Source organism: Aulonocara stuartgranti, assembly GCF_965226115.1.
Source record: "Aulonocara stuartgranti genome assembly, chromosome: 10".
Taxonomy (NCBI): Eukaryota; Metazoa; Chordata; class Actinopteri; order Cichliformes; family Cichlidae; genus Aulonocara; species Aulonocara stuartgranti.
The window spans coordinates 23,716,966-23,739,758 of NC_138946.1; the positions used below are offsets into that span (position 1 = coordinate 23,716,966).

The window sequence follows — 22,793 nt, forward strand, 5'->3', positions numbered from 1 at the left end:
TTTCAAAAGCGCTCCGACGTTTTCGGAGGCGTCTGTTACCCACTAGCTCGATAGCTAGCCGGGGGCCATGAGAGCACCGGACTCCCGGCAGATCGTTTTCAAACCCACCGCCCTACTCAGGTTAAACATATACAAGTCACTTAGATAACTTAAAAATGTTATTGTTTGGCTTTTTTCAGTATTTTATTTGTTCCTGAGTAAATCGGCTGAGTTTATTAAACTCCACCGAAACAATCTGCACATTTAATTAGAATTCAATTAACTATCATCTTGTCTTTATTTTTAGTTAGCACAGACCTTAAACACTTAAAGCTGTAAGCTAATGATAGTTATATAAGAGCAGATGCTGCTGGTGCAATAAGCTGTACTTTTACGTTCAATGGATCTGATTAGTCGACTAATCGCAAAAATAATCGGTGACTAGTTGACTATCAAAATAATCGTTTGTGGCAGCCCTAATAAGGACCATAAATGGCACCTGTTAAGAGACATGGTTACGAAGTGGATTTCAAACTCCAGGCTATCAGTCACGCAGTAGAAGTTGGGAACAGAGCAGCTGTGAAATCTGTCTTTGTTATTGTGCTCAGCGTCTTTTAGTTTACATTTTGACTGCACAATTGTGAGCTTTTTGTTATGCACAAAAACAACAGTTTTCTTTTATTTATGGAGCATTATTATTTAATAAATGCTCATAATTTATTTTTGAGTAAATTTTATGTACATCTATGCTCTATGTTAATAAAAGTGCCTGTGTGACATCTGGGACACAGCTTTGACTAAGAACTCTCTTTTTGTTCTTACTTTATGGCTTTAAAAAAAAAAATCGAGATATATATCTTATATCGCCATCCAGCTAAAAAATATCGAGATATGAATTTTGGGTCATATCGCCCAGCCCTACTAGTAACTAGTTACTCTGAAAGTAACGAGTAACTTGAAGTAACGGAGTTACTTTTGATAGAAGTAACTAGTAATGCAACTAAGTTACTAATTTAAAATAACTTACCCAACACTGGTGAAAAGTGAGCGAGAGAGCCCTTTGTGTGCCTGCTTGCTGCTAAAATCAATGTAAACTTTGACTTCAGCCCCCCCCCCCCTTGAAGGGAGGGAGTGTTCACCCGGGGCGCCAAACAGGCTAGGACCGCCACTGTTTCCAGTGTTGTCCCAAAGTTGTTACCCCCCCCCCCCCTGCAAAAATTGTTTACCCTTTAATGAGAGCGCAGAGGAGGAGGAGCATACTTACCTGCCTCAGTTTCTGTTACTGATATGCAGTAAATCGCAAAAGTTGAAAAACAACACACTTGTTTCGTGAATGCAATTTTCTGACATTATAATGTACCTTGCGGACTACTTACCTTAAACTGTGCACTACAATAACCCGTTGGTAATAGTCAGACAACGACTTTGATACTATGAAACCAGTCATGATCATGTCAACACGTCGCTCCTATTTCCTCTTCATTTAGTGCATGGTGCAACATTGTTAGAAGTGGAATTACTTTGGATCCAGACACTCTTTTCCTCTGACAGCTCAGTGGTGGTATCATTAAATGGAGAGAGCATTATACTGTTCAGAGGACAGTGGGCAAATATCAGTGTGCAGGCCAGCTTACGATGCTCCAATAGGTTCCCTGAGCTCATGAACACGGTGAAGCATTTGGAATGTGCTGTTCCAACGTGTATCCACCTCTTGAATTAACTTCAGTGGAGGCCGGCCCATTTGTTCCTGCAGCCTCTCCAAAGAAACAGCCAACACAAATTGATTAATTCAAGCTGTGTTACTGCAGCAGCTCCTTAACAGTAGCACTGCCAGGCTTCTACCTTTCTACCTTTAAAACCCGGAGAGCAGCCAAATGGCTTTTAGCTAGGCTTTAGCTTCAGCCAAGTGGAAGCTAAATTGGCTAGTCATTCATATGTATATTAGGTTGTTACCTGGGAATTCTGGAGGGAGGGGAGTGGGGGTGTGTGAATGAGGGGGTGGGGGAGCTGCTAAAAGCTGTGAACTTCCTTTTGTGTTCGTCTGATGCATTCTCAATCATCCAGGGAAATCTCCAAAAGTCACCAACTTGGAGTGTTTCAGTTTGCCATCTTAGGGAGAAATCAACACACATGGGTGTATGCCCTTTGTTGCTGAGATTTATTGATAAAAACAGTACAAAAAACCAACCATTTGTACACATATTTACAAATAATAATAAAAAGTGAGTGAGTACATTTCAACATTTTCAGCAATCACTCACAATCCTGGCACTGCCATGGTATCTGTTGTCTGCATTTACCACATGTGTATCTGTTGCAGTGAACACATCGCACAGTGGCATGATTGTTCTTGCATTTGTGTTTGACCTGACACATGGCTCTTTTTCCAGGGCTAGGTGTGGAGGGTTGTGTCCAAAGCAACTGTTTTTTTTCTTGCCTTCTTCGCAGCTACATGAGAGTGAGCCAACTCTCTTGCAAGCTCCACCAGGAAGTCCACCCGTCTTTCCTTCGTCCCGGTGCATGCTTGATACAGCACATGTGCATTCAGTGCTGCCATGTCAATCATGTTATAAAACACGGCAACTGGCCAGTGCCGTGTTCCTCTGCGGACAGTGTACTCCCGAACCATCTGGTCCATCACATCCACGCCACACTTTGTTTTGTTGTAAAGGGTAACAGTGTTTGGCTTCCTTTTGGTAGTGTTATCAGTCTGAACCACGCTGTGCATGCTGCTAAGAATATAGACGGTCTTCTTCCGTTTGTCCGCATACGCCGTCAGCGTGGCAGCAGAGGTTGAAAACACCTAAGAAATAAGATAAATTGTTATTTCCATAGCCCTTTTACACACAATGAAACACATAAACATAGAACCACAAAAGACCTGCAACATACCTGAGTGGTGAATTCATTGCGATCTGTCTGTCGAGTGGATTGAGGAATTTCCCTGCGAATCTTGTTGACTGTGCCGAGGATAGTGGTTTTCCGTCTAAGAAGTTTTTGCGCAAGTGAAAGCGATGTGAAAAAATTGTCCGTGGTAACATTTCTGCCCTTGTCTAGGAATGGTTCCATCAGCCTCATTACTACATTTTCAGAAAGTCTCTCCCCAGTGGGACGATTGGGGTCCTTGCCAAGATATGGGAAGATATTGCAAATGCACTTGGATTTTAGGTTGCAAGCCACCCAAAACTTGATCCCAAACTTGTCAGGTTTACTTGCAATATACTGCAGGAAACAGCACCGAGTCTTTGATGGGAAAAGCTGTTCATCAACGGTGATATGTAGACCAGGGTTGTAGCACGTGATGCAGTTGGTGACAAATGATCCCCACACACTGGAAATTGCAGCGAACTTATCAGTCTTTGCTCGATCACTGCGGGTGGACTTGTCATGAAGCGTAGGTGTTGCATGATGTCTTGGAAGCTGTTTCGTGCCATAGTTCCAATTATCTGTGGGTTTCCCAGGTTTGCTGACCAGCCGTCATTTAGAGATGGAACCCTGTTAGAAAAGCCAAATGGCTGCTCTCCGGGGGTTTAAGTGTTTAAAGCAGTAATGAACTAATGGAACAAACGTTGAAATATCCCACTATCCTCCTACAGGTGGTCTGGATCTCAGACAGCGTGGTGTGTTGATCAAGAGCTTTTGACCATTAGGTTCGATGTATGCGCCTCACAATTACTGTGACACAAACAAAGTTCCTTTGCATGAGCACCCATGTTTGCTGCTCCATCAGTCACATAACATGTAACTTTGTCTGTAATGCCCCACTCTGACATGAGCGCTGCTGTTACTTGGGACAAATTGATAGTAGTATTTGCTTTAGGGAAGTGCTGAACACCTAACACCACAGAATGCAATGCAGTGTTAGAATCGGTGAAATGGCAGGTGACAGCTAGGTAAGCCTCTGTGTTAATGGAGGTCCACATATCAGATGTCAAACTAACTGCAGAAGCCTTTGCCACAGTCAGTTTTTCTTTTAGTTTGGACTCTTTGTATCTTTGGTCCACCATAGCTTTCAAAGCCTAAACAAAAGAAAGTACCGCTCTTAATATGGAAATATAGGAAAACTGCAAACATGCTTCATATTTTAAGATACACACCTGACTTGTGGGGAGAACATAGTTAGGGTTCAAAGCTTTAACAAGCTTTCTAAACCCACTGTCCTCCACAATAGTGAAGGGCTGGGAATCACCATGTTGACCAAGGCCTCATCCACATCATTCCTCTCCCCTGATAAAACAAACAAAACATTGAGAAATTACATATATTGTAATTACAAGCCAAATATAAATGAATGACATGGGGAATCTAAATGTATAAAATGACTGTATCCTTACAACCTAAAAAAACTTAACTGAGCTTGGTCCACCTTGGATAGCCTCCTTGTTTTCGCGCAGGGCTCTGTAAGGCCTCAGCATAGATGAGGTGTTGTTGCTGTATTAAAGTTCTTTGGAGCACAGCAAACACTTCACCTTTCAATAAACTAAAAGACAGAAATCAGATTATAGGATCTGGGGTGTGGTTTATTTATATTATGGTACTTATCATTTGTGATATTTATTACTGTGTGCATACCTTATTTGGAGAGATGAGATCAAAATGTTGCCAGACAGGGTACAATTGTACAATGTCAATTCTGAACATTCTGGTTTACACAATAACAAAGAATTATTATTATTATTTTATTTTTTATTTTTTTCCATTTCTCTGCAACAGCTTGAGAATATCTTTGAGGTGATGATGCTGGAAGTGGTGCAGGAGTAGCTTGTGAGGCTGTTGCTGGTAGTACTGTTGCTTCTACAGTTTGTGCTGTAGATTGCTTAGGCGTAGTTGATGCTTGTGGTGCTACAACCTGGGGAGTAGTCACTGGTGGAGTTGTAGCTTTTGGATCTGGGTCTGCTGCTGTTTGTGATTTGGCTTGTGGACCTGCAGCGCGTACTGGTTTTGGGGGCTGGTTCTGGTGGCGTTTTCTTCCTTTGCTGTAGCTTCTGACCCTGGATCTGATAAAATTGTTGCTTTTAAGGTGGTGATGTAGCATGCATTGAAACTGTTCTGCATGTGCATCAAAAACTTACTATGGTGCTTTGCGTAGGATTTTCCTGTAGTTTGTCACAGACAGAAAGACCATGTAGTGTTCTGGGATTTCATATGGATAACAAGCCTCTCTGCCAAAAATCAGGTAATGGGATGAGTACTTCAGTGGTCATTTGCTTTTATTTCTTTTTTTTCTTTTTTTTTTTCTTTTTTTTTTTTTTTTTTTTGTTCTGAGACCAAACATCACAACATCCAGATAGTCATCCCATGTTTCTGGTTGGTCACCAACAACTTTACAGAGGGCTCTGACAACTCAAGGACTAAGGTCCTTGAGTTGTTTTGACTGGTCCTTCTGTTTGGAGCTACCTGGTTCTGCCTCATCCTCAATGGCCATGCTGGTATTCTGTGCCTGCATCCACATGGTGACCATCCAAACGATGAATTTTTTTTTTTTTTTTTTTTTTTTTTTTTTTTTGCTGTAAACTGTGTATTTTGACACCACAAAACAAATTAGAGTATAATGTTAAATGGTAGATGTTTCAATTCTGTCATCTGATATATTTTGTCAAATCACACAGCCCTACTGTCCTGCTCAGGTGACTATTGTCCATCTCTGACCTGTGTGGCTCTATTTGGTGTATAGCTAGGCAATGCTGATAGGTCCACCTCTTGCTATTGACATTATCTTTAAGAGAATAGTACGTTTAAGGGTAGTTTAAGTGGAATCTTTCTAAACAAATTTGAAGAAAAATGTAAAATCTGTGGCTAATTATAGAACTGTAAACTGTTTCTATTCAAGTAAACATAAACATGTTTTAGTTGCATACAACGGGATTTGAATGAAAGAAACTGAAATAGCTGGGTATCAGGTTTTGGGTCCGTTGTTTAACTTTGGTGTATTTGGGACGCTCTCCCCAGTTAGCACAGGGGAGTGTCTAGCTGAGTGTAAGCTCTTCCTTCAGGCACTCGTTTTTTATTTTGCCTTTGTTATTTTCGGAGTAATCCCGGGTGGGGATTTGGGTCCCTGTTGGGGGTAGGCTTTTCAGTGCTTTGAGCACTGAAAGTTTGCCTTTAAAGTTGCCTCGAGCCTGGTACACTCCAGAAGCTAGGTAGGCTAGCATTCAAGGGTAGGTAGGACTGGGGAGAGGTTCAGTGGTATTTTTATTTATTGGATAACCCCGTTGTTATAGATTTTTCTCGTGTGTGTGTGTGTGTGTGTTGGGGGAAGGTTCTCGTTTATTGGTAGCCCTAGGGTAGCTGGCTTGTGTGCTATTGACCGGTTTTCTTTTCTTTCTTTTTTTTTAAACTATGTTTGAATGTCTACATTAGATATTTCTGTGTTTACGGCTAACCCGTCGCTTGCCCAGCTCGATGCCTGTAGGAAAAACTATTTGCATGAGGTGGCATCATTTTACGGGATTGGGGTCTCCATAGTTCTGCATAAAGCTGAGCTAAAAGCTGCTCTGGTGTCTGGCTTGGTGGATAAGGGGATATTGGCCTTGCAAATGTCTCCCAGTCCACCTGAGTTGGCTGAGCATGGTGTAGCATCTTAGCATGTTCCCCTGTTGCCAGATCAAAATATAGCACTGTATGTGTCCACGCCTCTTGCTCAGGGACTGCCTGAGGAGACTGCCAATGACACTGCCTCATTTTGAGCCACTCTCGATAGTCCTTAGGTTCAAAGCAGGATGCTAGGCTACGAGTTCATCTGGCTCATCTCCAGCTGGAGAGAGAGAAATGCGAAAGAGTTTCATCTGAAGGAGGAGCTAGAACTTATGGGCGGAGCTGGCCAGAGCCAGGGAGATTGAGCTGAAAAATGTGAAAGCAGAGACAACTGTCAAGTTGTGACATTTAGAACTCCAACAAGTTTCCCTTCTTACGACTGCCTGCATTCCACAGCCAGGGGCAGGGTTTGATGTAGGAAAAAGGTTGGCTAGTTGAAAAAAGTTGGTTGATGTGACACATTAACTTCTGAAGAATTTTTAGATTGCACTCATCATCAGAAAAGTTGCCAACTCCTGCTATAGTGTAATTTGACTGTATGAGATTAATATTCAGTTTCTATGTTGTCAGCTATAATGGCTGGACAGCCTTTAAGAATCGAATCAGCTTCTAAATAATTTGCTGGTTTTCCCTCTTCTTGCTTTTTACTTTCTTTGAGGCTCTGGTGACTCTGGAGACTCTTGAGTCTAGAAAAGGAGCTGTTGGACAGAAAGATGTCAACTGAGTGGTAAGTATTTTGCTTTTCCAATATATTGTTAATCTTCAGTGTGGGAAACAAGATATTTAGTAAGTAGTAAGGAAGTAAAATTTATTAATAACTTAATTTATAACTTAATATTTTGTTGCACAACCTTTTGAGGCAATCGCTGCAATCAAACTATTCCTGTAACTGTCAATGAGACTTCTGCAAAGCTCAGCAGGTATTTTGGTCCACTCATGAGCAAACTGCTCCAGTATTTTCCTCTTTTGAAGAGCGCCTTTTCTAGACGGCATGTTTCAGCTCCTTCCAAAGATGCCCAATAGGATTGAGGTCAGGGCTCCAAGAAGGCGACTTTATAATAGTCCAATGTTATCCTCTTAGACATTCTTGGGTGTTTTTTAGCTGTATGTTTTGAGTCATTGTCCTATTGCAAAGACCCATGACCTCCGTCTGAGACCAACCTTTCTGACGCTGGCCAACACATTTCTCTCTAGAATCCCTTGATGGTCTTGAAATTTCATTGTACCCTGCACAGATTCAAGACACCCTGTGCCAGATGCAGCAAAGCAGCCCTAGAACATAACAGATCCCTCTCCATGTTTCACAGTAGGGACAGTGTACTTTTCTTGATATGCTTCATTTTTCCTTCTGTGAACATGGAGCTGATGTGCCTTTTTGTGATTTGTTGGTGGTGTCCTCCTTGGTCATCTCCTATGTAGTCCACTCTGGCTCAAACAACAACAGATGGTGCGATCTGACAGTGATGTGCTTTGAGCATGAAGTTCACCTTGGATCTCTTTAGAAGTCTTTCTGGGCTCTTTTGTTACCATTCAGATTATCTGTCTCTTTGATTGGTCATCAATTTTTCTCCTGCGGCCACGTCCAGGGAGGTTGATTACAATCCCATGGAGCTTAAATTTCTGAATAATATGTGCACTGTAGTCACAGGAACATCCAGCTGCTTGGAGATTGTCTTATAGCCTTTGCCTTTAACATGCTTGTCTATGATTATTTATCTTATCTCCTGAGACATCTTTCCTTTCACTTCCTCTGGTCCATGTTGAGTGTGATACACGCTCGAACGATAGACGTTCATTGGTTAACATTCATAGAATTTTTATTATTTAGTCAGATTAGTTAGTTCTGTGACCATTGTGACTTTTTCCTTTCATTGACCAAAGGGTACCAGCAGGTTTTGTCTACGTGTCTATGTCCCACTGGGAGGAGTTCCCCTGGATAAGCTGGAGGTGGTGGCTGGGCAGAGGGAGTTCCGGGGTGCTCTGCTTAGGATCCTGCCTCTGGGACCCAACTGCAGATAAATGGAAGAAAATGGATGGATGTTTTGTAACAGTGCAATGATTCAGCTTGATTGTCTATCTTGAGGTCTGTTCTGTAGCAAATGCAGGAAAAAAATGTTTTAAGAAGAGCAAATGTAATGTGGCATTCTAAAGAATATGATTGTTTCCTTATAGGATACCAGGAGAGACGAGCCCTCCATCACAGATGGTGTTCAGTGAAGAAAGTCACCTGCAGATTCAAGACCATTGCATCTCCATCCCACATTCACTGCCACTGTACATAAGGGAAGTTGAACTTTCTGCGATCACTGCATTTTCATTACCTTAATCCATGACAGTCTTTCAGGCTGTAATGCCTGGACTGAGCAGAACTGCTTAAACTTGGGTTCAAAATAATTCAATCTGAGACTTTGGTTTTGTTTTTTTGTAAGGTTATTAAAGTTTTAAATTGTTTAACAAATATGAAAATTTAATTTGATAAGGATCCCTCCTGGGTGAGGTGTTCCGGGCATGTCCCAGGACACGCTGAAGAGATTAGATCTCTCGGCTGGCCTGGGAATGCCTTGGTGTTGCCCCGGATAAGCTGGAGAAGGTGGCTGGGGAGAGGGAGGTCTGGGCTTCTCTGCTTAGGCTGCTGCCCCTGCGACCCGGCCCCGGATAAAGCGGATGAAGATGGATGGATGGATAGATGGAATTTGATAATATTTGAAGTATAATTAAATAACACAAGCTACAATAGTGGGAATATACTTGTTTGTCATTAATGTGTCCCGTATGTTGACTAATAAATATTTTTTGCATTTGAAAATAAAAGTTGGTCTGATTTCAACTGCATTACAAAATGTCTTTAATTTCGAGGATAATAAAACATAATGTGATCTAGTTGCATTCGATTTCTATGTGGATAGGTTTCATTCAGAAAAATCTAATTATTCTAAGTACTGGGTACTCCATGAATAAATTGTCCTAGCTTGGTTATCAAGTTTTACTTGTGGGTTTTTGTTTGGTTTTTTTTGTTTTGAGGCAATGAGTTTGCATAATTTAAGTTCTAGGAACTAATTTGGTTGTACAGTATGTTAACATTGTTCTCACCAATGGATGACACCAATACTAGTGTTTGCATGAAGGAGAAATTGTAATTCAACCACATTGGAGGATGATGAGAAATTGTGAGGAACATACAAAGTGACAATACAAATGACAAATTGTATATGTAGGAATAAATAAGCTAATCTTTCAACTCATTGTCGGGTGTCTTTCTCTGTGCTTATGTTTATTAAAATTATTAACATAGGACAGACTTGCCAGGGGGAGCTGGGGGGGGGTCAATTTTGGTGGCGACCCTGTCATCAAGATATTTTCTGGCAAAATTGAGATGAGACTTTGTTCCTTTTGCCTTAGCGATGGTTTTCATCTTGGAACACTGCCATGCGGGCCATTTTTGCCAACAGTCTCTTTCTTATATTGGAGTCATGAACACTTGGGGGGTCCAAAGCTTCTTTTTTTGCTTTTATAAAAGGCTTTATAACCTTTTCCGGACTGATAATCTCAGTTAATTTGTTTCTCATTTGTTCCTGAATTACCTTGGATCATGGCATGATGTCTGGCTTTTGAGGATCTTTTGGTCTACTCCACTTTGTCAGGCAGGTCATATTAAAATGATTTGGCAACCACAATGATGTAGAAATGGCAAACCACAGCCCTCACTGGTTTGCTGTGCTGCATGTGGATACTCAAATTGTTTCTTGGCCCAAACAAATCTCTGCTTGCTTTTCCTTAGTAGCTATTTGACCATAAAGGCCTGATTTGCGCAGTCTTCTCTGAACATTTGGTGTAGAGATGTGTCTGGTACTCAAACTCTGTGTGGCATTTATCTGGGCTCTGGGGTGCTGTTAATTTGCAATTTCTGAGGCTAGTGACTCAGATGAATTTATCCTCAGCCCCAGAGCTGACTCTTGGTCTTCCTTTTCTGGAGTGGTCCTCATTTGAGCCAGTTTCATCAGTGCTTGATGGTATTTGCAGCTACACAAAGACGCATTCAAAGTTTTAGCAATTTTTCAGACTGACTGATCTTTAGTTCTTAAAATAATGATGGACTATCGTTTCTCTGGACTTTGCTGATTGGTTCTTGCCATAATATGAATTCTAAAAGTTGGTTGGTACATAACTGACAGTCCTGACTTCTGCACAACTGATGGTCCCAACCCCATTAAGAAGGCAAGAAATTACACAAATGAACCTTAACAAGACACACCTGTGAAGTGAAAACCATTTCAGGTTACTACACCATGAAGCTTATTGAGAGAAGGCAAAGTTTGCAGCGCTGTCAACAAAGCAAAGGGTGCCTACCCTTATCATTTACAATATAAAACATATCTATGTATACATGTATATGTGGGCAAAAGAATTAAAACAAACAGTTGCTAAGCTTCACTTCAGTCAGTGTTTCCGTAGTTTTCTTTTCCCAAAGAAATATTTGTGTTAAACTGTCAATACTGTACCAATGAATCACAATGACTGAAGTTAACATGCTACCATTAAGTAAAATATTTTTGTTAGTGTCATACTTAATTGTATTTGAACCTCAATTTCTTCAATTTGAGGTTTCGTTTGATATTTTTTTCCCTGTTGAGCATTTCTTGAGTAATTGTTTTTTTATAAGGAGCCGGGTTTTATTTTATTTTTTGTCACTTTTTTTTCGTTCTCTTATATACTTACTTTGTAATGGTCTCTCTCTCCTCTCCAGTGAGGAGAGAGAGACTGACACAGTTGCTTGGCTCTGCTCCACAGTCAGTCTTCCTCAGGACAAGTTACAGTGGAACTATTAACATTTCTTTTTGCATCTTGTGCCTTCCTGCATTGGATGTTTTTTGCAAAAATGTTTTTCAGGTATTCTGGGGCACATGTTCAAACAACAAAGGTATATTTCTTAAAATCATTTAGTAATCAAAAGACACAAAATCATCTTTTTCACCCCCAAAAATATATGTTCAAAGCACCACAACGGCCCAATATCACACAGAACAGTCACGTGATATTAAAGAGAAGCTGTCAATTTAACCCTATCGAGTGGGCAATCACAGCGAAGCAGTTCATATCAAGTTGTAGATTCAAGCTGCTCAACATATTTTTGGACACCAGATGTCACCAAAGAGGACTTGGTTGGAAAGCTTTGAGTAATGAATGAATGGGTCACAGAACAAAAAAAGCACACTCATTCAATAATTGTTTAAGTACTTATTCTATAATAAGTACTTCAACAAGAGAGAGGAACATAGGGTGATGCATGGAGGGAATTGAAGGAAGTGCACACCGGTGGACTACATTCTTATATAGAACACCCAAAAGAGGATCCTGTTCATCTAGACGCAGCGTTTTCAGTGGGAGAAACGTATCCAGGTCACTTCTTTAGACTCAGCTGACCGCACGTTTCCCCAATCTTATAAACAGTACTTTTGCATAATAACTGAAACTAGCACCACTGAAGGAACAATGGGCTGGGAGGTCAGTTCCTTGATCATTAACATGCAAATACTCATGACCAATGGCCATGAGTACCATTCAAGTATCAAGAAGAAGTGATGACGGCAGCAGCATCCTTGCTGGAGATGCAAGAATGAGATGGTTTGGACATGTGCAGCAGATAGTGGATATACTGGACAATGGATGTTGACTATGGAGCTGGAGAAGCTTAAATTACTTAAGCATAAAAACACGGATCAATACTGTAAACTACACAGACTGCCATAGAGTAAAGTTAAAAACCCAGTCATGGAAAAACTAAATAATTTATCATTTCATCAGGGTAGATCAGTGGTCCCCAACCTTTTTTTGCGCCACGGACCGGTTTATGCCCGACAATATTTTCACGGACCGGCTTTAAATACAACAAAATAAAACTAGTACCAGTACCGAAAAAAAGAAGATTTATTCATAACACACGTGAAAAGACCCAGGAAAACAGAGTTTACGATAAAAACGATAACAAAATAACGCTGAAAAACAATAAAAACCCTGAAAACCATACATTTCACACCTGAGCCTCAACTCTCGCGGCCCAGTACCAAACGACTCACGGACCGGTACTGGTCCGAGGCCCGGGGGTTGGGGACCGCTGGGTTAGATGGTATTGAGGTCAAATTAAAACTCCAAACAGCAAACTCCCAAGCAGATTGTTGATATATATTCAATGCGGTATTAACTTGCATAGCTAAAAGTACATTTCTTTGAAATAATTACTTATTAAATGAATAATGACTTTAGTATTCAGAAACTTTTATTGTGAAAAAAAAAAGTATTAAAATCATCCATCATGGTTTGTTTTGATGACATGCTTTTCACCATTAAAAAGCTCACAGAGCCATTATAATAAAATGTTTTGACACAAAATAAAATGGTAAAAAGTCACTCAGCAGTTACATTGTAAAAACACTGATGGGTGTTTGTGTCCCAGTGACTGATGAGAGCTATTTTACTGGTACTGACTGTGTGTAAGAAAGTCCCCACTGGGATTATGAAGGGTGCGCTTGAGCTTTTTTGGCTTGTTTTTCTTGATGCTGTGTGGAGAGGGCAGCGCAGAAGTCTTTGACAACTGCGTGGTGAAACTGCAATCAGCTGTTCGTTTTCGCTCTTTCATGTCAGTTTCACGCCCTTCTTTGGATGTGATTAAACATCCATAAGATTGTTCTTTACTCCATAGTGAAACATTATGAGCAGATTTCCCCTTTGTCTTCTTTTTGCTGTCTTTTCTGGGTGTATCTAAAGATGGTGAAGCATGTTCAAACAGACTTTCCGATTCAGTTTCTTCACTTGCAGCTGCTGGAGTTTCTTGGATATTTTTTTCCCTCTTCTTTTTTAACACCACAGCCTCATCAGAGCATCTTGTATCAGCATTTTCTGATCCTTTCACAGGGGTCGCTGACTTGGTTTCGTTCCTCTTACGTTTCTTTTTCTTCTTCTTCAGCCCTGTGTCAGACAGGGCCTCCTCAAGTTCCTCAAAATCTGGTTCCGGATCTTTTTCCACACTCTCTTGTTCAGTTAACATTTTCCTCTTCTTCTTTTTCCTGACTCTGTCATTAGATTCGTCCAAACTTACAGTGATTTCTGCTGATTCAGCAGGACTGCCGGTGCTGACGCCTGGCTTTTCAGCAGCCACAGATTGCAAAGGACAATGTTTTTCTTCCTCTGAATGAGCAGCTTTTCCCTCGACATCAGCACCGAGGAAGAAAGATTTCCTCTTCTTTTTTTTCCGCTGCACAGACAACAGATCAGAGCTTTGTGCCACAGTGTCATTGGAGCCCTCCATGCTTGACATTTTTTTCATTTTCTTCTTCTTCTTGGTCATCAGTAAACCAGCATCATGGTCTTCAATCTCATCTGTTTTCTGTGGATTTTCTTCATCTTCGGGAGTGTTAGATTCATCTCTTTGAGATGACTTTTTGTGCTTTTTTCTTTTTGCACAACTGGATTCCAAAGTTTTCTCAAGGTTTTCCTGAAAAGCTTCAGTATTTCTGAAACCTTCACCTTCATCTTTAAACTCTTTCTTTTTCTCTGTTCCTTTTTTCTTCTTCTTTGTTGGTATCTCCACATCATCGTGAAGAGATTCAGGAGCGGTGTTGCACTTTAACTGCTCGACATCTTCCTCCTCACCATCGTTGCTTTCTGACATTTTCTTTTTCATCTTCTCCTTTTCGTGTTCTTCAGGTGACTTCTTTCTTTTCTTCTTTTTCTTCTTCTTCTGTTGTGAATGAGGAATGTCACTCTCCTCCTCCTCAATCACTTTCTCATCCAGAGATGTTGCAGCGTGCTGAAGCTCCAGCCTCCCCTGACTCAGGCTCTGTTCTTCTTCTGCATTTTTGTTTTCGTTGTTGTCCTCTTTCACCTTCTTCTTTTTCTTCTTCTTCTTTTTCTGTTGTGTATCAGTCACGTCACTGTCCTCCATCACAGTTTTTCCGGTAACATCAAGCACGCTGGTGACCTGTGACAAACAGGGAGTCTCCTGCTCCACCTCAGTGATTTTGTCATTCACAGATGCGGCATCGTGCTGATCCTCCAGCTTGTCCTGACTCTGGCTCTTTTCCTCTTCTGCATTTTTGATTTCTTTGTCCTCTTTCACCTTCTTCTGTTGTGAATCAGGAACGTCACTGTCCTCCAAACCGATCTTTGCATTAAGATCCAGCTCATTAACAGTCTGTGATAGATGTTGAGTCTCTTCCACTTCAGTGATTTCCTCATTCAAAGATGATGCAGTGTGCTGATCCTCCAGCTCGTCCTGGCTCTTTTCTTCTTCTGTATTTTCGTTTTCTTGCTTGTCCTTTTTCTTCTTCCTCTGTTCTGAATCAGAGATGTCACTCTCCTCCAACCTATTTTTTTCATTAAGCTCCAGCTCGCTGATGGTCTGTGACAGATGAGGACTTTCCTCCACCTCAGTGATTTCCTCATTCACAGTCAGTGCAGCATACTGAACCTCCACCTCCTCCTGACTTTCATCATCAGCTTCTTCTGCACTTTCATTATGTTCTCTGTGATTTTGCTTCTTCTTCACTTTGGTTTCACTGCATGTAGCAACATTATTGGTGTCACTCTGGAAGAAACTTTGGTCTGCAGGCTCACTGTCTCCCCGCCCTTGCTGGGATAGCTCCTCTTTGTTTGAAACTCTGCACTTTTGCATGCATTCCTTTGGACTTTGTGGAGGACTGCTGTCACTCAGCTCATCCTCCATTTCTTTTCCCTCAGAGCTGTCTCTCTTTTTACTGTTTGTCTTTAGAGTTACGGTTTGAGCGCGGACGCTTTGGGGTGTGAGCTGTTTATTACTCGTCCTCTTCTCTCTCAGAATGCTACAAGAAGGATCTTCATCATCAGAGCTCTCCAAATCTGAAGACTGTGCAGCTCTCAATGAGGGTTTCTTAGCTGGTATTTTATGTAACACAACCCCCCATCCTCCTGGTGGCATTTCATCACCAGTAAGTCCTTCCGTCCACTGTTTTCCTTTACTATTTCTCTTCTTCTCGCTATACCAGGACTGTGAGTGTCTCCTTTTTGATGGTATCACAAAATGCTTCTTTGCCTGTCAAATGACACACAACTTAGGGCCTGTACATGCTCATAAAGTGCTCATTATAGTATCAAGAGCCTGCTTACCACCACTTTCATGTCCTCGTCTCCTACATTTTCTTCTTCTCCCCTGAAATAGAAGAAAGGAAGTTGTTGAATTACTAAACATTTCAGCTGTATTTCTTAATGCCTTTAATATGCTTTAGTGTATTTCAAAGTACTTTACATGCAGCTGATAAACTGGTAAAACGTGTCAGTAATGTTTGAATACATCTGTTCAATGAAGGTTTCTTTTTGGAAGAAATGGATGTAAACAAAGCAAAACCCGACAGATTCCACATTCAACTTTACACTCTGGTGACAGATTTCACCCTCTCTCAGAGTCCAGTTCCCACTGCTCTAATGTCCACTCCTCGTGTCTTAGTCCACACAGCTCTCTTCTTACTATTGGCTAATTCACACGCACCTCTTTTGCCTCAGTTCTGCATTGGTGCTTTTACAAATCGGCTCACATTTTGACAGATTTGAGACCTGAGCTTTACGTGGCTGTGCCAGCAGATGTTAGGCAAATTTATGTGGGAAGAAAATCATCACTCCTTCAAAAGTGAGATATGTCTGCAGCTCTAATCTGAGGTGATGTTAACAGTTTGTTTCATCAGGCTGGTACCTTCTGCAAACACCCCCTCTGCAGTAAAGGGAACTTTCATTATTAACACTTTTCTGGAGTAGACCTCATCATCGTCTGACAGTTTCATTGCATGCGATGGGTTTTGAGGACTCAACTTACTTTCAAGTTCTTGACAAAGACAAGCATCAGTCCCTGAAGGCCAAAGAGGATGGAGAATGTCAAGAACTTCACCTTCATGGTCCGATGATTCATTTTTCGATTTTTGTTAATATGCTATGAATGATCCTACTTGTGTCTCTCATGGTCTAAATACATAAAGGAGGAAAACATCCCACCACTCCTCTTTTGACAAGACTCGGGAGTTGCTTGAACATGTTCCAGAAGAAAAAGTGGCAACTTTGAGGCATCTGAAACACAGCCTGCTTTCTTTGCCATTTTCTTCGCTACATTATTCACCAGTTTCCAATATATATTACTGTTCTACAATGTAGTGAGAATAGCAAACATGAGACAGAAAAAAATGATTCAAATGCATAAAAGGAAGTGAAATGCAGTGTAAAAACATAAAAGCAAGCTTTAAAGGCAACTAAGGAAATCAGTAACAAAACAACATTTCAACTAGCATTAAAGACTTACTCTGATATTGGAGATATGCACTCTCCATTCATGTCAATTGCTGGTAAATTTGACTCCAGATCCTCTACGGTTTGATAGCTCTGTTGCAGCTTTCTTATACAATCAAAGAAGGACCCCACTGAAGAATACTGGAACAAATAAAAGGCTTTAGTTCTAACATTTGCTGGCATTTGCTGTAACAAGCGTGTGCTCTGCTGCTGTTGTTTATGCTTACATGTAGCCTCGTGTTTTGCACTTCACTTAAAAAAATGCCCTTGGCTTTCGGCATCTTGTCTTTGAGGAACGGGAAACTGTACTTTGGCATTCTGAGTTTTGTCTCTTTTTTTTTCCTTTTACTTCTGGTGTCTTGAAGGGAGGCCGAAGGTGAACTGTCATCTTCACTTTCCTCTCGCTCTCTGGGAGACGTGAGACCTGATCGTAGGCCGCGGCGCTTCCGTCTTCCTGACCTCACGGCCTCAGGTACAGGCTTCTGAGTGATGAACAGGCTGTCCGCTGAGTCACTGCGCAGACACAATTATATGGTCAGTGTGTCAAGCTCAAGAGTTTTTGCAGTTTTCAAAACATTTTCATGACCTGGAGCCAACAGACAAACAGACATATTTTAAACACATTCAAGTGCGAATCCATTTTTCTAGAATTTGGTCCTAAGCACATCCTCAGATTTGGGCGTCTAAAATCACCGGCTACTTTGTGAAGTGTACATTGATTTTGAGATCTGCTGGCCACAGAGGCAATTTGAGTGCAAAGAACTCATTGTCGTGCTCAAGAAACCAGTTTGAAATGATATGACGATGGCAGACATCAGAAGATGGTTTGACTTTGGCGATAGAGACATAGTCAGCAACGATCCTCAGACACGCTCTGGCGTCAAATTTAGGGTTGGTTGGCATCAAGAGGATTAAAGTGTGCCAAGAAAATATCCCCCACACCATTACATCACTTCAGTGGTTTTCGATGCTGATATAAAGCAGGATGGAATAATGCAGACAGATACTCTTCTGCATATCTTGGATGTAAAATGTAATTGAGTAACTGTTGGCTTCAATAATGTTCACAGGATATTTTCTCTTTTTTTGGATCATTCGCTGTAAACCAGGGCAATGGTTCTGGGGAAAATCCTAATAGATCAGCAGTTTGTGAAATACTTGGACTTCAGCACCAACAACTATGCCACTTTCAAAGTCACTTAAATCACATTTACTCCACATTCTGATGCTCGCACAGGAGTTCAACTGCACCACAGGAAAGTGACTGTATTTAACTTTTAAAAAGGTATTGTTGAGGTTTTTCTCAATCACCAACATCTGTTTCAGCCCCTCCACCTGTAGGCCTTTGGGGCAAGGGCTTACTTATTTTTTTATACTCAATTTAATATGTGATATATTAGTTTGGAGAAATGAGCTCAGACCCTAGCGATCAAACTTTATTTTTATTCTGCAAAACTGGAGGTTTCCCACTGAAAAGTAGGCCCTGGAAAAATATGTTTACTGAACTTGAGTGCAGTATCGTGTACAGGATAATGAGTGAAACTGGAGGAGGTGGTGTACAAAAGCAGTAACACCCTGACCATGAGGAGGAAGGATGTGTGGTGTTGTGGCAAGGAGAAAGGTGCAGAAGAGTACAGAGGATGGATGGAGGATATCTGACCGTTCTTCCTTTATTACATTACAATATAGAGCATTTATTTAGCAGACTGATGTCAATCTTCTGACACAGTACACTGTTTACCTTGTTGTACCGTGTTATGGGATCATTGCAAGGAAGACTATCAGTTTTTCTTTGCATTATCTACAAATCCAAGTGCTCTTTTATGAAATACAATGTTAATATTGCGTTCACGAAATTTGGGGTTATCTTTAGTGTGTGTGTGTCTGCATGTGTGTGCTGTTTGTGAAAAATACAGACATGTAGATACATTTGTCAGAGTATCTAAGCCGGAGTGACCTCCACTCCTCACCTGTCTGCTTCAGTGGGCTCTCCTTCGGCTGCACCATCCTCTCTGTTCTGACTCGAACAGAGAACAGAAGAAGACTCTATAAACCTCGAAATTCTGTCCACATATTCAGGAGGGAACGTTTCCAGCACAAAATCCGATGGATCCGCTGTAGCAACTTCAGCAACAGCGTCGGATTCAGTCCACTCATTGGACCGACGCACTTTCGCCATCGTAGGACTCACCGACGGATCCGTGAAAAATCTTAGACATGAAACACGTAAATACAAGAATCTCCACCAAAACACGTAAAACACTCCACATGCGATTCGACCTGGAAGTGTTTAGACGTCACCGAGATGACGATGGTCATCTGACCAATCGCCAAAGAGGAGACAGACGACACTAAAAGAATCAAGAGGTTACAGTGTTTACACTTCCGGTTTTGTCTTCAGCTGAGCTCTATATAAGATGTTTTTTGTGGGTTGATGGCTCCTGCATCAACTCGACATAACAATGAGCCTCACGCAGAGATAGAATTCATATTAATATTGCAATTAGCAGTAATAATGGTATTAGTTCCGTTCAGACAGCGAAGCACGAGCAGCTCGTTTTCTGTATGAGACTGTGCACCAAACCGGCTTATACACTACATATATCCACAGTCTGTTCAGCAACTTGCGACAAATGTAAAGTGTCTCCTGATGTGTGAATCACATTCATCGTCCTTGTCGTGGTCTGCATTATTTAATGAGCTCTTGTGCAGTTCATAGAGTTGGGAGATTTCCCGAGCCCAAAGACCCCACATCTAGAGCCAACCAATAATAATGCTTTCCTTTTTATCTAGAGGGAATTATTAATTATTACGGCGAATATGGGCAATTTTTTGTTCGATTTTCTAAGTGAAAGAAATAACCAATGTCTTTAAATTGGATGAGGAAACACTTCCGGGGAGGGTTATCATCTTGTTCTTATTTACTCTTTGTTTGAAGTTAACCCTGGTCCTGTCCGCTTTTTCTTATCCACTTTCCCTGCACCTCTAAACTGTATCCCAGCGCGCGCACTCTCAGGTGGATCTATGGCAGACACCAGCAAAACCGAGAAGGTTCAGCTGCACGCCCCAGATCTAGAAGAGCTGCGTGGCGGTAAGCTCTGATATATAAGCGCAAAGTTGTGCATGCGTGTTCATGTGACTCGGCGGTAATGAAGGTGTTTGGTTGCAGTATTACAAGCAGGACTGGAAACCAACTTTGCTGAAGTTCAAGTGAGTGTTGTGGAGTGTCCGGATCTCACCAAAGAACCCTTCCAGTTTCCTGTCAAAGGTAGGAGCCTATCAAGAACACAAGTGTGATTAAAAACGAATGCATATGCATTTTGGTCAATTTAAAACACTTCATAAAACATGCATATGAGTGGGGATGAGCTTCATTTGCAGACTGCGTATCAGAAACGTATCTTAATTTCGCCTGTACCCTGCAGGCTTGTGTGGAAGCCCTCGCATCACTGATGTTGGTGGTGTGCCATATCTGGTGCCTCTGGTCAGAAAGGAAAAGGTAGGTTTTAAAATAAAAGAATTGCATTGAGAAACTTTAATGAAAAGTTTTGCTAAAGCATATTCAGCATCTTCTTCTACTGTCAGGAATACAACATGAACACTGTATCAAAGGAGCTGGAACTTCCAGGCGCTTTCATCCTCGGTGCAGCAGCTGCTCCCAATAGAATAGTTGGAATGAACGCAGAGGTGAATTGCCTTCCTTCTAATTCAAAGTGCTTCACTCAGCAAATGACCTCAGTATAAACTAGCTGTCATTATAATCTTGAAAGGGCAGTTTGGTACGGCAGCAGTCAGTGGAATGAATGTTCTTGTCCACAGCTGATGCCTCTGGTTCTGACCGAGGCAGGGGGAAGGCCCGCAGTGAACAGCAGCTACTTCTCCTCCATCAACCCAGCTGATGACCAGTGTCTGCTAGAAAAATACAGCGACAAGTTCACAGACTGCAACTTTGGGCTGCTGGGAAATCTGTATGCTTGCGAAGGGAAACCTGGAAGGGTAATCAGTCATAGCCTTTTAAAAAATGCACTCTCATCCTGATTTGGCTTTTGGAAAATAACGAACTAGTTATACTTAAACATAATTATCTGTAAGTTAATAACATTGCTGATGTTGTTTTGCGTGAACTTTAGCCCCATTTAATGAGAGAATAAACATTAACAAGAGTTGTGTGCCTAAACATGCTGAGTTGGTAGTCTTCACCCGTGTGCCTCTGCAGGTCATAGAGGTTCAGGCAAAGAGGAGAACAGGAAGTCACAGTCTGGTGACGGCCTTGCGGACGAGCCTTGAAGCTCATTACCCTGATAAAAGTCTGGCCCTGGGAGGCACCTTCATCATCCAGAAAGGGAAGGCTAAAATCCACATCATGGTAAATAGTGGACATGACACAGAGCATGTTACAGACTGCTGCTGGCACAGCCACGTGCTTTGATTTGTTTCCTTGCCTGTCAACAGCCAAGAGAGTTCTCAGTCTGCCCCCTCAACACCAACGATGACGTCAACAACTGGCTCAAGCACTTTGAGGTCAGCGCTCCACTCATCTGCCAGTCGGTGCTCGTATCCAGAGACCCTGTAAGTTAAAGCCAATAGACTCACACCTCAGCGTGATGCAGAAATATAAAAAGATCTGGTTATAGTTTTATTACCTGATTACGGTGTTTTTGTTCAGTAGGCTTCTTTGTAATGTCCACCTGGTTGCTTTGCAGGGCCTGGACCTGCGTGTGGAACACACCCACTGCTTCAGTCACCACGGAGAAGGTGGCCACTACTACATAGACACTACACCTGACAGTGTGGAGTATCTGGGCTATTTCATGCCTGCAGAGTTTGTCTACCGCATCGACAGGCCGAAGGAGACCCACGGTGTCGGACGAGATTAAAAAACTGCATAAAACATGTTGGCAGCACAGAATCTTCTGATAATCTAAACTGAGGCGACTCATTGATTCATTTAAAGCATGTTACATTTCACACATAAAAAAGTCACTGCACATGAATCAATAAAATAAAATAAAAGAATCCCAATGAAGTGATCTGAATTGTGTGAAGGAAAAAAAAGGTGGACAGTGACATCACAACGCTGACGTACTTTGGACCTTGGCCTACATTAATGCTTGCTGACTCTACTGCAATCAAAAAGGTTGTGCAACGTGTTGCAGGCTAGACTGTTGCAGTAGGTAAAGCTTCTTAGAGAAAGCTAGCTTTTTAAAAACCTCTGTGGCCAACCTGCCCACACCCTGGATTCACTTATTTGTATGATTAGGCCTCTTGTGGGTGTGTGCACAATGTGCTTGATTAATATCCACCTCACATCGCTTTCTTATACTTCCACTTGCTGAAACAGGGTAGAATAGCAGTGCTGGTGCTTAGAAAGACCAGTGGTGTAAGCGTATAACTGTGTACACCTAACCAGTGATATTGTTTTAAAGTAAATCAGATTTTAGTGTTTTAAATCCATCTTGTGGCATTTCAAATAAATCTTTCCTCAGTGGAAAACTGTCACAGCAAAACCGATGGAAAGATGTGTTACTTGTAAAGAACTTTGTCATTTAATTAATAAACTAAGACAATGATTTTCTTCTGAGTGGCTTTTTTTTAAATGTGTGTTGTAAAATAACTATATATTCTGTTTGGTAAGGTTCAAGTAAGCTGTGGGAAAGGCTGAACTGATTTTCTGTTGGTACCAAGGGGTCAAAGTGTGCCAAGGAAATATCCCTCACACCATGGCACCAGCCTCAACCACTGAGACAAATAAGGATAGATGCATGTTTTTATGTTGTCTACATGAAACTTTGACCCTACCATTCGAAAGTTGCATCACTAAACATTCATCACCAGGCCACGTTTTTCTAATCTTCTATAGCCCAGTTTTCATTAGCCGGTGCAAACTGTAGGCCCTCTTTGCTTTTTTTAACAGACAAATGTGATACGTGGTGTGGTTGTCCACTGCTTAGTCCATCTGCTTCAAGGTTCAACGTGTG

General features: G+C 41.4%; 2 protein-coding genes and 1 long non-coding RNA gene across 3 annotated transcripts; 2 read left to right on the forward strand and 1 right to left on the reverse strand.

Annotated features, from left to right (window-relative positions):
• The first annotated feature begins 1,206 nt into the window (after positions 1-1,206).
• Positions 1,207-9,751, forward strand: LOC309715676. The gene is made up of 3 exons (XR_014279266.1): positions 1,207-7,240; positions 8,395-8,596; positions 8,686-9,751. It is a non-coding gene; the product is annotated as an uncharacterized lncRNA (long non-coding RNA).
• A 2,656-nt stretch (positions 9,752-12,407) lies between these two features.
• LOC309715119 (uncharacterized protein) lies at positions 12,408-19,101 on the reverse strand. The gene is made up of 5 exons (XM_082547964.1): positions 18,786-19,101; positions 17,043-17,328; positions 16,829-16,956; positions 15,652-15,694; positions 12,408-15,577 (listed from the first exon to the last, which is right to left on the reverse strand). Exons 1-5 carry the CDS (start codon positions 18,992-18,994, stop codon positions 12,983-12,985), a joined length of 3,261 nt encoding a protein of 1,086 aa, XP_082404090.1. The 5' UTR covers positions 18,995-19,101; the 3' UTR covers positions 12,408-12,982.
• A 622-nt stretch (positions 19,102-19,723) lies between these two features.
• On the forward strand, positions 19,724-22,379 carry cUnh11orf54 (chromosome Un C11orf54 homolog). Its single transcript, XM_082550091.1, has 8 exons — positions 19,724-19,906; positions 19,985-20,083; positions 20,241-20,314; positions 20,401-20,502; positions 20,635-20,811; positions 21,032-21,181; positions 21,268-21,384; positions 21,519-22,379. The coding sequence occupies exons 1-8, from the start codon at positions 19,840-19,842 to the stop codon at positions 21,690-21,692; spliced, it is 960 nt and encodes a 319-aa protein (XP_082406217.1). The 5' UTR covers positions 19,724-19,839; the 3' UTR covers positions 21,693-22,379.
• The last annotated feature ends 414 nt before the right edge of the window (positions 22,380-22,793 follow it).